At 52.9% G+C, this 16,682-nt stretch overlaps 1 protein-coding gene across 1 annotated transcript in view; it reads left to right on the forward strand.

Annotated features, from left to right (window-relative positions):
* LOC128844459 (collagen and calcium-binding EGF domain-containing protein 1-like) overlaps positions 1 to 14,106 on the forward strand; it is a 40,817-nt gene extending 26,711 nt beyond the window's left edge. Inside the window, exons 3-11 of the mRNA XM_054042212.1 lie at positions 3,490 to 3,542; positions 4,437 to 4,571; positions 4,951 to 5,088; positions 5,250 to 5,356; positions 6,209 to 6,320; positions 7,811 to 7,959; positions 8,428 to 8,463; positions 10,280 to 10,315; positions 12,786 to 14,106. Coding sequence (XP_053898187.1) covers positions 3,490 to 3,542; positions 4,437 to 4,571; positions 4,951 to 5,088; positions 5,250 to 5,356; positions 6,209 to 6,320; positions 7,811 to 7,959; positions 8,428 to 8,463; positions 10,280 to 10,315; positions 12,786 to 12,995 — 976 coding nt within the window. The 3' untranslated portion in view covers positions 12,996 to 14,106. The remainder of the gene's footprint in view (positions 1 to 3,489; positions 3,543 to 4,436; positions 4,572 to 4,950; positions 5,089 to 5,249; positions 5,357 to 6,208; positions 6,321 to 7,810; positions 7,960 to 8,427; positions 8,464 to 10,279; positions 10,316 to 12,785) is intronic.
* The last annotated feature ends 2,576 nt before the right edge of the window (positions 14,107 to 16,682 follow it).

Here is a 16,682-nt window from a genome sequence, read left to right on the forward strand (position 1 = left end):
GGTGGGACAACAACCAGACTCTTTCAAGGCCAGGCTGGCTCGCGTCCTCCTGCCCATGGGGTCAGTGTGGCAGTGCCGACTGGTCAGGGTGAGATGGGTCAAAACAATACAATTGAAGCATTTTGACTTTATCAAAATGTTTCGTGTTGATAAAGGTCTAAATGAAACATTTCTACCTTATCGAAACAGCATTTCAATCATTTCCCCTTGAAAATTCACCAAAAATGAGACAGTCCCAGGAAACATTTTGATTTAGTCAAATCAGCTTTTGCCAAACAGGGACAGACGTTCCCACAGAAGCTTTTCTACTGGCTCTAGTTTTAGCGCTGGCTCCGTTCTTGGCTCCCTCTCTCCTGGGGCTGAACACTTCTTCCGGCGCAGAGAGCAGAGTTAAAAGCAGGCGGCCTCGTTCCAAACCTTGCCGGCGTGTAGTCCGTCAGGACGCCACTCCACACAGACGTGTCTCATGTTGACAGCCTGCCCCAGCTTTAATGAAAGCACCGAGGGCGGTGGACAGATTTCGCTTCTCAGCACATGGCTTCTGTAGACATCAACATTAAATTCGGCTAGAGCCTGGGGTACCATCCGCTCTTGCTTATTCTCCAGCTAACCCATTCTTCCCCTGGGGAAGCAGTGCCCCATCACTAAAAGGCCCAGTCTTCAGAGAAATTAGCTTCTTCAGAGCAGCACGCTTGTGGCAGGTCAGACTCCAGCTTCAACGCCCTGCCAGTGCTGGGAACCCATCTTTGCTCCCCATAGTGCCCTGTTACACTCAATGCCATTGTGTTCTTGTTCGCCCGTCCCTTCTAGGGCTTGAGACATGGCTTCAGGAGACTAGGGGCTCAGTCTGCAGTGGAAGGTTTTTAAACTGTCAGTGAATCCCTTATTGCTGCATAACAACCAACCGCTGAGCGCATGGGAAGGGGAGTCGGACTCCTGGGTTCTTATTCTTGACTCTGCGACTGATCGCCTGCGTGACTATAGGCAGGTCACGTCACTGCTCCAATCCTCGTTTCCTAGGGGGCTGGGGCCATGGGATCAGAGCCAGCAGAGGCCCAGACTCACAGTGGGTCAACAGCCTTTCTTGGGAGCCTCACAATGCCAGAAGTAACATGGAGGGTGGCCTCAGTGGAGACCCAGATTTGGAGAAGTGTGCCGGGCCAGTCAGAGAGGGCAGAGACACAGCAGGGGAGGGGCAGGGAGAGAGAGATGGTAGATGTCCCGCTGGCTCCTCCTCCATGCTGTTTTTATTAACTAGAGTGCAGCAGAGCTAAGGGGACAGCATACATCAGAGGTGGCTTCCAGCATGCTCCATTTCCTGGTTCCAGCACAATTGCCAGGGCAGGGTCAGCTGGGTGGCTTGAAAGAAAGGGCAGTGCTTTGGGCCCTGGCTGATCCCGCCTCTCGCACCCCTTCAACAAGGCCTCTGCTGAGGCCAGTCAGCAGATTCCACCCTCCGGGTTTTGCTTCAAACACAGAGATTGGTAGATACAAGAGACACCGTGGTGGTGCTGCCCCCTTGTGGTACAGTGTGTGACTGCCACCCTCTTTGGGGGTACAAAGGGGAGGGAACAATCAGTCCAGCTATGAATACATTTGGAAAGGTCCCGAAAAAAAAATCCTATGCACGGGCTCCTCAGAAACAGCTGTGGTGCAGGTATCCAACAAAGTGATCCGATGTCATCCTCAGGCTCCAGCGTCAGCAAAAGTCAAGGCGGGAGAAAGATGAAGGCACAGGGGACAAGTGGGCCCAATGCTTGTAAAGCACTTCAGGGCTGAAGCTGTTCTGTAACTACTAGAGAAGTAGCATGGTCCAGTGGATAATGCACTGGTTTGGGACTCAGGAGATCTGGGTTCTAATTCCAGCTCTGGCACTGACTTTGTCCCCTTTGTCTGGCTTGTCTATTTGGATTGTAAATTCTTTGTGTCTCAGTGCCTAGCACAACGGGGCCCTGATCTCAGTTGCTGGGGTACAGATAATAAGCAATGTAAGGAATTCTAGATTATAATCTCACAGAGATGTAAATGATAGAATCAGGCCCAAATCCTAGAGTCCACATTTCAGGCTTGTAAATTGCAGTGCCTGAATGAGGTCCTCAGCATTCAGCCAAGACCCTAAAACGGCTGATGCATGGCCCTGAGTCATTCCTTTCATTGGCACGTCTCCATTGATTTCAGCAATGTGACACTGGCCTCATGCCGGAGCGATGCAGTGGGGAATCTGGCCCTGCTTGTTTCTGGGAGGTCTCCCAATTGCTTGTGACAGAAGCGAACTGCTTTTGGGCTGACGTTTGTTAGTCTCACGTTGATTCTGAAGCTGGCAAGTGGCCCACAATGCGGCCTCCAGTGCTCACGTTACATTTTCAAACAAGCCCCTCTGTGTTTTCTCCCAGGCTGCCCCTCACGTGCGGGAGGAGCTCCTCGTAAACATCAGCAAAGCCACCTCAGCCTCCTTCCAGTCTCTCCTCAAACCTAGGGTTACCATATTTTGAGCCTCCAAAAGGAGGACATTCCACGGGGCCCCGCCCCCGCCCCCCCTCCCCAACTCCGCCCCCTCCCCTGCTTCCTGCGAACATTTGATTCGCAGGAAGCCTGAAGCAGGTAAGGGGAGTGTGGGGGGAGGAGGCGCGGCCCAGTCTGGCCCCCCCGGCGTCTCCAGCCTGGGTCGGCTCGGGCCCTCAGGTGCCGGCCCCGGCCGAGCACCCCCGGCCCGCCCAGCACTGCCGGTCCCCGGCCGGGCCCCCAGCCGAACACCCCCGGCCCGCTCAGCGGCCCTCGGCCCCGCCGGCGCTCGGCCCCGCCGGCCCCCGGCGCTCGGCACCGCCGGCGCTCGGCACCGCCGACCGCCAGCCCTCGGCGCCCCCGGCACCACCGACCGCCAGCCCTCGGCGCCCCCGGCCCTTGGCGCCCCCGGCACCGCCGACCGCCGGCCCGGCACCGCTGGCCCTCGGCGCTCCCGGTCCCCGGCACCGCCGACCGCCGGCCCTCGGCACCGCCGACCGCCGGCCCTCGGCGCCCCCGGCCCCCGGCACCGCCGACCCTCGGCGCCCCCGGCCCGGCACCGCCAGCCCCCAGCCCAGCCCCCGGCCCAGCACCGCCGGCCCCGCATGTCCCGATTTTCCCGGACATGTCCGGCTTTTTGGGATTTTCCCCCAGACGGGGATTTGGAGCCCAAAAAGCCGGACATGTCCGGGAAAATCCGGACGTATGGTAACCCTACTCAAACCGCTCCTCTGCCACAAGGCCTACAAAAAACTGCTGGTGTGCAGAGGCCACTGCCCGGCATGAAGGTCAAGAGCATCTCAATGTTCCCTTGTGCTCACCCATCTGTCTGTGTCCATCCGTTGTCTCTTGTCTTGTACTTAGATTGGCAGCTCCTGTCTGTTCTGTGTCTGTACAGTGCCTAGCACAACGCGGCCCTGGGCCATGACTAGAGCTCCTAGGTGGTACAATTAAATAAATAATAGTCTGATTCTCTCTCTCCCCCAGGAGGAAGTGCTGTGAGGGCTATAGGTTTGTGATGGGCCAGTGTATCCCAGAAAGTAAGTATAAGAAGGAGCTTTCTCCCATTCTGCTCACTCTGTCCACACTTATTCTCAGGTGGCACTAAAGCCAAAGATCATGTCAGACAAAAGCCAGGATGATACCATCCACCTGGAAAGACTCTGGGAGACTTTGCTGCATGATTTGGGCAGCCTTCTCCACTGCCTGCTCCAAGGGTGAAAGCTCTTAAGATGTTGGCTCATGACAGGGCTGCTTCTTGCACCACGTGATGGCAGTTCTCTGTTTTCACACATCACAACTTCAGCACCGAGCATATGGTATTTCAGCAGACGAGGTGCTCTGCATTCTGCTTTGTGTTGGATGGGAAAGGGTCCATCAGTTGCATTGTGGAGGTGGGTCCAGGTCACAAAGTTCTGATCCAGAACGTCCCAAGAGTTCAGGGATGTTTGGAACCGGGTTTGCTCCAGGCTCATCTCTAGTCTCTGTTGAACGTGGGACCCTCTCGCTAGACACCTGGGGTGCTGCTAGACAGAGGGTGGGGATGGGGCAGCTCTGACGCAGTTAGGTTGGGAGGCTTGGGAGAGGAATTGGGTCACCTGCCAGTTAGAGCTGGGGGGAGGGTTTGGCAGCTGGGAGAGGGAGGTGAGGAGGATGCCTAGTGGAAGGAAGAGATTGGGTTGAGGATGCTAGTTACTGGGGAGTGCCCAGCCATGAATTACTTACACATGCAGAGGACACATGGGACCGGATCCTCCACTGGTGTAAATCTGCATCTTTACAGGGAAGTCAGAGCTGTGCTGAAGATTTGGCCCAGGGCAAGGCACTGTCATGTGGGGCGGGGGGGGGTCACTTTTAATTGCAAGGCTGCACTGGCTGCGGTCCAACCCACCGTGCTTGACCCCCAGCACGGCTCCATCTGCCCCTCTTTGCAGGCGTGGACGTGTGCGCCGACTTCCCGTGCGAGCAGCAATGCACGGACAACTTCGGTCGCGTCCTGTGCACTTGCTTCCCTGGCTATCGGTTCGACAGAGAGCGCCACAAGACTCACCTGCACCCTTACTGCCTGGGTGAGTGCCCCCAAGGGTACCTGCCCTTAGCCTGGGTTGGTGGCAATGGCCTGGCTCCGGAATAGCTCCTGTGTGATAAATGGACTCACGCGACATCTTTCCGTGGCCTGGGGTCGGTTGGAGGACTCTGTTGCAGGAGAGGCTACACCAGACAACAGCTATCCCTAGGCTCCAGCGTTCAATGTAGGTGTCTAGGGAAAGGTTCCCAGAGACCCACCTCAGGGTTGCCATCGCCAAGGGATGTGTGTACCTCCTAGCCTGGCCTGCAGGATCATATGGATCTCCCTTCTGCTGAGCCCATTTCCCTGACGAGGCCTCTGTGGCCCCTGGTGCTCCCCTGGCTGAGCTGTGGCTGACATTTCTCTGTGTTCAACCCCAGACATCGATGAGTGTGTGGAAAGCGGAGGTGCCGTCTGCGACCAGCTGTGTACGAACACCCCGGGCAGCTACCGGTGCCATTGCCAGCGTGGCTATTACATAGCATCTGACGGGACAACCTGCCTGAAATCCAGCAACGGTGAGTCCGTGAACCAGGAAAGGGATCGTGTCCAAGCACTGTCCGACCCTGGGGCCACGCCAGCCCTGGCTCAAGCAGATGTAGCTCCATTGACCTGTGGCTGCAGGTCCACTCTCCCCATTCCTGCTGCCGACTGACACAGGTGCGTCATTCTCTTCCAGGCACCACAGTGCTCAAGTCGGAGACCCTGATGGGCACCAGGTCCTGCTCCATCACCTGCGAGGAGTTCACCAGTATGAAACAGACAGTCTCCCAGCTGAGACACAAGGTGGGACAATGACCTCTGAGCCTCTCCTGGTCAGCCACAGCTGGCAGCGCTCCGACAAACAGCTGTCTGGGGCAAACCTGCAGAAGCAGCCTTCTACGGGCCCCTGGGGCTGCCACCCCGCAACCGAATCTCACCAAGTCAGAGCTGAAAAGAAATAGGTAGTCCAGGAAGTGGTTGCCCTAATCACACAGGCGTGCTCAGTCAGTCCAGTCAGAGCCGGGGCAGAAATGGATCCAAGGGCCACATTCAGACCTGTGCGAAGTGGGCACAAGACCGTGGAAGTCAGCGCAGTTGCATCCACTTGTACCTGTTCTGAATATGGCCCACGTGGCTTTTTTTTAAAGGATGTGCTGGGGTAGGCGCCTCTCTGGCCACTCCCATTGGGGAGGGGCATGCAAGGGGCAGGACCCTCTCCCCAGAGGTCTTCCCTCTCTTGGCTAATCTGCATATCCTTTGCAGCAAGTTCCCGTTCCCTCCAAAGCCTGCTGGGCATAGGCCATGAAGCCAGGGGGACCACCCGGGCCATGGCCTGACCACTTTTTGGCTGGACCAAACCTGAGTGGCTCTGTGACCCTGTGCGCTAGGTTGCAATGCCGCTCACTCAGATTTGGAAGGGGTGGGCATTGGTGCTCATGGGCCAGGGGTCAGGCTGCTGGGGAGGTTGCGAGAGGAAGAGGAGGGTCAGGTGTGGGGGGGTGAATCTATGTCGCCCACTTTCAATGGTGCTCTCCAGCCTCTGCCACTGGGAATCACTCTGTAGACACTCTATCCCCGGGGCATGAGGCTGCAGAAGTTGCTTGACCCTCGTTCCTTACAGGGCTTGTCTGCACTTCTTTTCCTTCCCCTCCCCAGCTGCTGCTCCCTGGCTTGGATAATGAGAGTGGGAAGTCCTGGATGAGGATTAACCAAAAACCAGCAGACCGTCCTCCTGTCCTAGGGCCACCAGGTCCCCCGGGGCCTCCAGGTACATCTTGGGGTGCTGGAGATTGCTGGGGTAGGAGACCCTGGATGCCTGTGAGGGTCTGACCCAGCACTGGTTTTCATTAGACCAAGCAAGAATCCTGTTTGTCAGAGGGAAGCAATAGGGTTGGGTTGGTGCAATCAGCCTGCAGGAGTAAAACCTACAGTGAGCGAGCAATGGACATTCTACGTCCCCATGGCACCTTTGCCAAGAGCTGGGCTGGGGTTACCCTCTTGGCCTGGCTAATTTCTCAAGCCTGGATCCCCACTACCCTGGAAATACTAGGCTGCATTAACTCTCTGGGCTTGGCATGGCTTGCCCCTTTCCTGGGGAGACTAGCAGGGCCTAGGGCAGTGTGGATGGTGCAGTGGAAGACACTGACCTTAGTGCTCCAGGGATGATGGCGGAAGCCCATGCAGACCTAATCCTAGGGGGATAATTCTGCCCCCCTATCAGAGTGTTACATCCTGCTCCCCATAATTTGCCCTGTGGGTGCGGATGTTCTTTCCCCTCTTCCTAAAAATGGCAGTGTTACTTGAGCAGGAGGACTGCTACGTTCCACCCCAGAGGTGGCTGCATTTCAGCAGTAAATTATCCCCTCCTAATTCTTTGGCACATTTCAGGATGGAAGGTAGCTTAGGCTGTGTCTACACTACAGGTGCTGCAGCTGTGCTGCTGTACTGTAGATGCTTCCTACAGTGACAGAAGGGGTTTTCCCATTGGTGTAGGTCAGTGGTTCTCAACCAGGGGTAGGTGTACCCCTGGGGGTACATCAGTTCATCTAGAGATTTGCCTAGTTTTATAACAGGCTACAGAAAAAGCACTAGCGAAGTCAGTACCAACTAAAATTTAACACAGACAATGACTTGTTTATACCACTCTAGATACAATACGCTGAAATGTAAAGACAATATTTATATTCCAATTTTTAAGCGTACACCAGGCCTTAGCTGCCACCTATCATATGGCAGCATTTTCAGGTGGCCTCTCTCTAGCCAGCAGGAGCACTTCCCTGAATGCTGCCTGTTTGGCAGGTAACCTAGTGGTGGTTGGGGGCAGTGGGGGTTAGACACACTTCTCTTAACAAGCAATGGGCAAACCAGCCTAGACTGCCTCAAACCTGCAGCCTTCAGTTACCAGCCTCCTGGTCCCAGCTCCCGCCCCTGGGGAGGGCAGCAGCCCTGGCACTCTCCGTGCTGGGCTCACAGCTCTAGGGCTTCTCAGGGAAGAGGGGGGGTGCTGGGCTGACATCCAAGTTGCATACGAACCGGAGATGGACCCAAGCAGAGCTTTCTGCTCAGGATCTAGATTAGAAACGCTCCCTAACCTGGGAGCAGTGGGCTCTGGGGTTTGGGCTAGGCCCTCTGTAAAGATTGGATCCAAACCCTCTGGCCGGGGGTCCTGGGCCAGGGCCTTCTCTGGTTTTAATGCTCTCAGTTGCTCTGCTTCTTTAAGACCTCGTTCAGAAATCAAACACCTTTTTCTATGTTAAGGTGACCCGGGCGCAACAGGGGAGAAAGGGAGTCCAGGGGCAATCGGACCTCCAGGGCCTCCGGGAACCCCAGGGCCCCGCGGGGACATGGGGCCAATGGGACCGTATCCTGACTTTGCACATATCAAAATCGGACGGAGGGGACCAGTGGTGAGTAGCAAAAGCCCCATTCACTGGGTCATGCATCCTGGCCCCACCCCCAGAGCGCTGGAGTCCAGCCCACCATCCCCATCAGCCAATGGCTCTTTCCCCTGCCCAAACCTGGCAGATGGGCCCCTCCCACACACACAACCCAACCCTGCCCAGTCAGATTCAGTGACTTCTCCTTTCCTGCAGAGACCCACTGTCCCGAGCTCTTCCTGCCTCTCCCCTTCTCTCCAAGAGACCCACAGCCAGCAGGATTTCCCGTCACCAGATCCACTTGCTGGACCTCCAGCCACCAGCATCCTTCCCCTGTCCAAGCCACCGGAGCTGGCTCCCTGCCCCACAGCTAGCAGGCACTCAGCCCCACCCAATGCCACACATTCTCTCCACTCTCCGGATGCACTTGCTGCAGACCCAGAACTGCAATGATCTTGTTTACTCCTGCGCTAAGCTCTGTGTTTGTGCTTCTCCTAGGGCGCTCCTGGGGCACCGGGAAGGAATGGCCAGAAGGTACCACGGCTTCCATTATTATCTGTATTGCCTTTGAGGCCTCCAGTGGGGCTCCACAGTGCTAGGCGCTGTACACATACACACAGTGGTTCCTGCTGCAAAGAGGCTCTCCCACAGCTCTGATTCCCAGTCCCGTGTCTCAGTTCCCAGCGAAAGTAACATAATTCCTTTAGTGACCTACAGCCAAGAGAAAATGAGTCTGATTCTCCAGTGCCTTGCCTCTCTGGCCATTATCTACACCAGTGCAAACCAATTCTGATCCATCTACACTAGGAAAATTGGGACCCGGGGTTCTCTGCTGGGGTCACACACCGCAGTAGTAGCAAACATTCACTTTTCTGACTGGTCCCTTTTAGTCTCAAAACTACCTGCAGCGGGCATGACGCATGGGGGGCAAGTACATGCCCCATTCTAGCTGCAGCCCCCTCTTGGGCAGCAAAACTTTCCGCATGAGCGGTGTCATGGCCCAATTGCAACCTGAGTGTTTACATCTTGTCAACCTGCTGTTTGGAAAAGAGAAGACTGAGAGGGGACATGATAGCAGTCTTCAGGTATCTAAAAGGGTGTCATAAGGAGGAGGGAGAGAACTTGTTCACCTTAGCCTCTAAGGATAGAACCAGAAACAATGGGTTTAAACTGCAGCAAGGGAGGTCTAGGTTGGACATTAGGAAAAAGTTCCTAACTGTCAGGGTGGTTAAACACTGGAACAAATTGCCTAGGGAGGTTGTGGAATCTCCGTCTCTGGAGATATTTAAGAGTAGGTTAGATAAATGTCTATCAGGGATGGTCTAGACAGTATTTGGTCCTGCCATGCGGGCAGGGGACTGGACTCGATGACCTCTTGAGGTCCCTTCCAGTCCTATAATCTATGAGTGAGGAGCCCGTCTCTGTGCTTCCCCCTTGTGGCCCATCCAGACATTACTCACCCTGTCGCAGTGTCTCTGACAGTAAGTCACTGCCTCTCGCAGGGTCCAGTGCAATGGGCTTCAGCCCTCCAGCTTAGGCATGCTTGAGTCCCACCCCTTCTGGGTCTCGCAGTCCCAAAATATAAGCAAGTTACGAGCTCGCAACAGGGCCATCTGAGGAGTCTTCATCAGCACCCCAGGCTTCTGCTCTGGGGCTGTCTTCAAACAGCCCCCGTTTGGTCAGTCGCCCGGATCAGCCATCCCATCCACAGGGAGACTCAGCCAGGCGGCCAGCTGTCCCCGACTCCTGGCTGTAACCAGGCTCCTCTCCCCAAGAGAGCAGAACTCTGATCTTCTGCCTGCTCAGCCCTGCACTGAGCTGGGCCTTCTCCTTTGAACTCCCCTCTCCATACCTGACATTGACTGCAGATGTAGCAGGGTGGGGCTCATTGGAGCCACAGACCCTCATTAAACCCCTGCCAGCCAGAGCGGGGCCTGTATGCTGCAACACAGAGGTCGTTTTATTCTCAGTGAGTACGAAAATATCTTTGGTGCAAGTTGGTTTTGGGAGTGAACTCTAGCCAGCAACACGGCTTGTTCTGAGGACAAACAACAGGCCAGACCCTCAGCTGGAGCAATGGCGCAGGTCAGTGCACAGACTCTAGGCACCCTGACAACAGTTACATACAAAAGCACAGAATATCCCCTGCCAGCAGAATCCAGGAAAACATTAACTTCCCAGCCTGTCGCTGAGAAATCCCACAGCAGCTTTATCCCCACCTGAAAGACCCTGCCGTCAGTGCCCTGGTCAAATAGATGGGTTATGACAGTGATTTAAATCCCATCCCCTGCTCTGCAACAGAAATCATATTGCTGCTAGTCCCCGCTCTGACCTTTGCTTTCTGTTTTAGGGCGAACGAGGATACCCCGGTCCCCGAGGGCCACCGGTAAGAATGGAAAAACAATTAGCAGCACTGAGTATCAGGCAAAGCAAGGGTCAGAAACCTCATCCTGGGCCCCAAGTCCCCACTGCCTTGTTCCTTGGGCAAGTGAGTGTGAAATTCAACGGGTCTGATTCGTTAGCACTTGGTTCCCACTGTGTTTGGGTGTAAATGGCCACACAAGGTTCAAGGCAGTGGAGAATCAGGCCCCAGGGATCTGAGAAAATATCTAAGGTTAGCCTGATGCTGGGTGTGTCTCACAAGTGTGCGCACCCCCCTACACACACACCCCCTCCCCACAATTCATCTATCTTATTTTAGTAGGCATTAAACCCAGACAACATGCTCTGCCCTGGACAAGACACAAAATAAAGACATTCCCTGTCCCAGTGGCTTACAGTCCAATGAATAGACACAATGGGAGAAGATGGGAAGCCTAGAGGAAGGAGTAATTTGTACACATATGGTCAGATCCCCCTGTGGTGTAAACTGATGCAGCGCCATGGATGTCAATGGGCCCTCCCCAGCTGGTATAAATCAGTGTAGCTCCATCGACTTTAATGACTAACAAAGACTCCTCTGACCAGGGAACTTTCTGTTCATAACAAGCAAGGCCGGGCCCACACAATCTGCCTGACTTGAGCCCACCCATGTGCATCTTAGCGATGGTGCAACATTACCCCACAAGAGGGAGTTCTCAGCAAATCCATCCTGAGGTGAGAGGAGGTACCTAGCAGCATCCAGCAGGGCCGTCCTTAGGCATAAGCGCTGGGTAGGGCACCTGAAAATTTGGGGCACCCCTGGGTCTTAGTGTCCACCCGCCTGGCTTTCCTATCCCTGTTCTGACCCTTCCTGCAGGCTCCCACAGCTGGCTGCTGCAGGCTGGTGAGTCTTCCTCAGGAGGGGATCTAATAGTTAAAAGAGAAAAAGCCCTCCAGCCTGCCAGCCCTATTAGCACAACATTGAAACTGTTAAAGAGCCATTCAAGTGGTAATGAAGCCATTTAACAGGCATTTGCCAACGCCCAGGTATCTACTGTCAGTTTCTGAATGTACTGACAAAAACAGGTGTGCATGACTGTAATATTTACTCAGAACATGTCAGTCTACAGGACCTTAGTTTCAAATTTGCTTTAAAAATATTTCATTAGTGAGTTGAAGATTATAAAATCACATCTCTAAAAAATCCTTGCATAGATTTTTAGATGCACAATCATCTTTAGCCTTAAATGCTTGGATCTTCAGACATATAGTTTTTTAAATAAATCCTTCAAAAGACCACCTTTATCTAAAAAACCCATTTTAATTACTATAGTAAAAAAAACTTGCTTCCAAAGTCTTCCTGTCCTTTCTGTCCATCCCTTTCTCCCTTCAGCCCCTCTCCCCCCACCCCCGCATTGAAGAGAGCCCTTAAAGGGACAACACCCCTTTCCTTCCAGATAGCTGGACAAAGAGTTTCCCTTTCTTTACTTCTGACTATCTGATGAATTAGTTTTAAGAGAACCCTCCAGCAAAATCAGTACCTTAGTAAGATATAAAATCCTTTGTTCTGCCTAAAATCTTTGGAAACATATTTTTTAAAGTTGGTGAAATTTCATAAACAAGTGTATTGTTATGGAGATCACACACAGTAAATTAGTGTTCTTTTTCTAAAAGCAATGAACATTATGAACACACTAAACCTCTGTGACTGATGAATTTAAATTAATGGCTTTGTTTCAGTGAGTTAAATATGTAGTAATCTGGAATGATTACTTTACGAAGGCTTAAGAGTACATTTAAAATATAAAATCAGCTTAGAAATACTGAGTAAGAAAATGTAAAACAGAGAAGAGCTGCATCACATATTCCATAATATTTAATGTTGTATTCAGCAAGACAGCTGACTCACCCTTACTACAAAGTTTTTGCAAACAGATGTCTGACAAACTTCAGGGCATATCAAAAAACCTGTGAATGACATTTTTTATTCCCAAGTTTAGTGCTTTTAATTAGGTACCTTCTGCATGTCCACTCTGGGAGAGGGAGAGGGTACGGGGATCTCTGCGGGGAACTGTGACTCTCCACCACCGTGAGGCAGGCCGGGGGTCTCGTTATCCTTTGCTGTCTCGTCCCTTCCGGCAGGCTCTGAGCTCGGGCTGCCGTCGGGCATAGGGGCACCAATTTAATAATACTGTGTAGGGCCCCATAAATCCTAAGGACGGCCCTGGCACCCAGCCAAGTAGAGCCTATTCTACATGCAACCAGCCCTTTCCTGCCACTCTCCCCCCTTCCCTGAACACAACCTCCGTCAGGCTGGCATTGATCAGCTGCAACATGGCGTCATTGTTACCTCCATGAGTCAGGGTCTGGGGTATGCTGAAACAAAACCCTGGACATCTTTATGTTTGGCCAGCACAGGAGCCTGGCCAGTCCGGTCTGAGCCACTGGGACAGAGCTCTACGCTCACAGCGAGCCTCTCTTTTCTCTCCCCACAGGGCCCTCCGGGCTCCTTTGACTTCCTGCTCCTGATGATGGCCGACATCAGGAATGACATCATTGAACTACAGGAGAAAGTGTTTGGCCAGCGCCGGAGGATGGAGTTTGAGATGCCGTCTGCCAACAGCAGGGACTCTGAGGTGCACGAATGGGGATCCGGCCAGGAGGAGCTGCTGAGGGGGCCTAGACCCACGCGCTCAGCCACATGACTAGGTGGCAGACACCCGCTCCCCTGCGGCTGGACTCAGGAGTCGCCCACGCTCCAGAGACATCGCTTGGACACATGATGCTCCAGGATGTTCCGTGGTTGCCAGACACTGCAGCTGATTCGTCCCCTTGGGCCAAGCTGATCCACCCATCACAGTCGCTGTCCAGAGCAGAGAGTCTATTTATTATGAATGCTAAATGTTATATTTTTACACTAGAAAGAATGGAAAGGGGGTATTTTTATAAAGGTGCTTTTCTGTCTCTTTGGAAAAGACGGGACATTCTCCAGATGCAGTGAGGAAGCCCTGGATTTGCTTCTCCGCAGCAGCTCAGTTTCTGCCAGCAGTTTATATCCAGGGGAAATGTAGGGCAAATGAGCTGGAAGGAAGGAGTAAAACACAGAGGGCCTGATTGTCTTCTCACTCCAGTTTTACACCAGGGTCACTGTGTTGATTTCACTGAGGTTGCTCCTGGTTTACGCTAGTGTGAGTAGAAAATCAGGTGCGGATAATCTCAGATCCCTGCTGATGTGTCCAAGGGAGAATTCTTTCCTGACTTCAGATCTGACCCTCTGTGTAATCTTACTCCAGAAAGCTCGGTGTAACACCTACTCGGTATGATGCTCTGTCCCTCGCTAGCGATGGCAGGTTGATGAGGCTGCTACAGCTGGGTCTTTTAGCTCAGACAACAGAAGCTTATGGTTCCAGATCCCCACTGCCAGTAACCCACTTGGTAGAAAGAGAGAGAGGCAGAACACTAAGGGCAATTAGTAAAAGCTCACTGTACATCCAGGGCCCTCCTCGCCTGGAGAGCTGGTGTCACTCTTAGCCCTGGGATTTCATCCTAAGGAACTGCGAGCACAGGTTACGTCCATAAATACTAAGGGCGAAATGCAGCTGTGAATCAAAGCTGTTATCATTTTGCACTTTTCCTCTTGTAAATGACACGAATCTGGTCTTGCATGCCCTTACCAGAGATGGCAATGGAAATAACTGCAAACAGAGGAAAGTTATCAGGTTCCTTCTCCAGCTCGCTGGATCTGGGGAGAATGTTGTCAGAACATGAACAAGGGAATGAGCCCCTCATACTCTCTAATAAAGGCCCGCTAATGGGTTGCAGTCTAAGTGTTACTAAACCGACAAGTGAATTCCATGCGTGGAGAGCGAACTCAGGGGTTCCAGAGAACTCCATAGACAAAACTCTCCAGCAGGTGGCAGCTGGTGTTTTGAAATCCACCCTTGATTTTAGCACAGAGGCATGAACACCTGTAATTTCTGCATAAGTGAAACTCTTGTCAGGCTGCACTGGCTCCCACAGAGCCAAGGCGTGTGAAGGAAACCATAGTGCGCTCATTATGTACAAACAGAAGGCTAGGCTCTTACACAGACACACTGCCACTCTAAGGGGGATGGAGGCTGCCTTCAGATGTGTTCTGCTAAAGTTGTTATGCCTCTAACAGAGGAGTAGAGAAGCCAGTGGTGAGGCTTGGCTGGAGAGTGAGGAGTGCGGTGGAGTATGTGGCAAAAGTCCAACTCTCACCCCACACCTACACTGTTATTCTCAATAGCAACAAAAGGGCCCAAATGAGATCAGGGCTCCATCATGCCAAGTGCTGCACAATCACAGAGATGCAGCCCATCCCCTCGGGAGCTTCCCAGCTGCATAGAAATGCGACTGGGAGGGGAAGGCATGATTGGCCAACCATCACACAGCAGAGCTGGGACTGCAAACCCAGTTCTCCCGATGCCTAACGAGGTCTCCTATCTACTAGACTACGCTGCCTCCCAGTGGGATTTCATCCACTAGTACACTGCAAAACCCTACCATAGACACCATTTATACCAATGCAGTGTGGCTGCAGGAGGGGATTGCACTGAGCCAGCTACGTGGGTGTAATTACACAGGGGGCTAAAAATCCTACTGTACGCCTGGTTTTAGGGTACAGACGGAATTTCCCGGAAAGTTAAAAATAAATCCATGTAATAGTCTAGGAGTTTAAAATTGTGGGCCAGAGCCTCAGATGGTGTGAACGGAAGACAATGGAGCTCTGCTGATTTTCCACAGCTGAGCGTATGGCTCTGTCTATCCAAGGCTTAAATGATCCATATCCATCTTAATTTCTTTCCCCTGTTTTTATCTAACCTAGATACTATTATGGCCCCCATTACTTGTCAATTCACAATCTGTAATGTATTCATCCTCACAACACCCATGAGGCTGGGCAGTGCTGTCATCCCTTTTGTACAGATGGGGAAACTGAAGCAGACAGGCTAAGGATGTGTCGTCACTGGAGTGTTAACTCAGGCTCTGATTCTGGCATTTAGGAAGGAAGAGTCCCATGCACCGCTACAGGCTGGGGACCAACTGGCTAAGCAGCAGTTCTGCAGAAAAGGATCTGGGGATTACAGTGGACGAGAAGCTGGATATGAGTCAGCAGTGTGCCCTTGTTGCCAAGAAGGCCAACAGCATATTAGCCTGTATTAGTAGGAGCATTGCCAGCAGGTCAAGGGAAGTGATTATTCCCCTCTATTCGGCATTGGTGAGGCCACACCTGGAGTATTGCGTCCAGTTTTGGTCCCTCCCCCCCCCACCCCCCCACTACAGAAGGGATGTGGACAAATTGCAAAGAGTCCAGCGGAAGGCAACGAAAATGATTAGGGGGCTGGGGCACATGATTTACAAGGAGAGGCTGAGGGAACTGGGGTTATTTAGTCTGCAGAAGAGAAGAGTGAGGGGGGATTTGATAGCAGCCTTCAACTACCTGAAGGGGGGTTCTGAAGAGGATGGAGCTTGGCTGTTCTCAGTGGTGGCAGATGACAGATCAAGGAGCAATGGTCTCAAGTTGCAGTGGGGGAGGTCTAGATTGGATATTAGGAAACACTATTTCACTAGGAGGGTGGTAAAGCACTGGAATGGGTTACCTAGGGAGGTGGTGAAATCTCCATCCTTAGAGGTTTTTAAGGCCTGACTTGACAAAGCTCTGGCTGGGATGATTTAGTTGGGGTTGGTCCTGCTTTGAGCAGGGGGTTGGACTAGATGACCTCCTGAGGTCTCTTCCAACCCTAATATTCTATGATCCCCCCACCTCTCCTCGTGTCCACACACAAAACCCTCTCACCTGCATATGGTGGTGCTTTCAAGCCAGGCAAGCTGGCCCTGCTGTGAGAGCAGTCTGACATGCTGGGGGGTGGGTGAGGGACTGCTTTCATTGGGGCTGGTAACCCATACACTTTGCAGCAAGGATGCAGGCTAACTCACCTGGAAACAGACAGTCCTCCAGTGCCTTCCCACAATCCCCTGCACACATGCCCAGAAGGACCGATAAGTTCTCCCACAATTCACTGAGAAAGAATCATGGAGCCAATCAGTTCACTGCAGTGCTAAGAACCATGGGATGTGCCCCCAGAAGTCTTAGCAACCAGCAGGTTAGCAGTGTGGACACAGTAATGCATTCAGGGCTTTGCCGTGGCTGCTCACAGGAAGGCTAGGCTAACTCAGGTGGTCAGACCTGGGTGCCAGGCACCTGGACTTAATCTGCAATGAAAACCCTAAGTGACTTGCCCAAGGTCACAGAGGAAGCCTGTGGCGGGGCAGGACATCAGCTCGGAGCTAGGTCTGGGCCATCTTCCTCCCCCTAGGCCTAGTAGGGAGAGGAAGATGGTGGTGTTAGAATAAGGGGGTGGGGGGTT

This window comes from Malaclemys terrapin, chromosome 10 (genome assembly GCF_027887155.1).
Source record: "Malaclemys terrapin pileata isolate rMalTer1 chromosome 10, rMalTer1.hap1, whole genome shotgun sequence".
NCBI lineage: Eukaryota > Metazoa > Chordata > Testudines > Emydidae > Malaclemys > Malaclemys terrapin.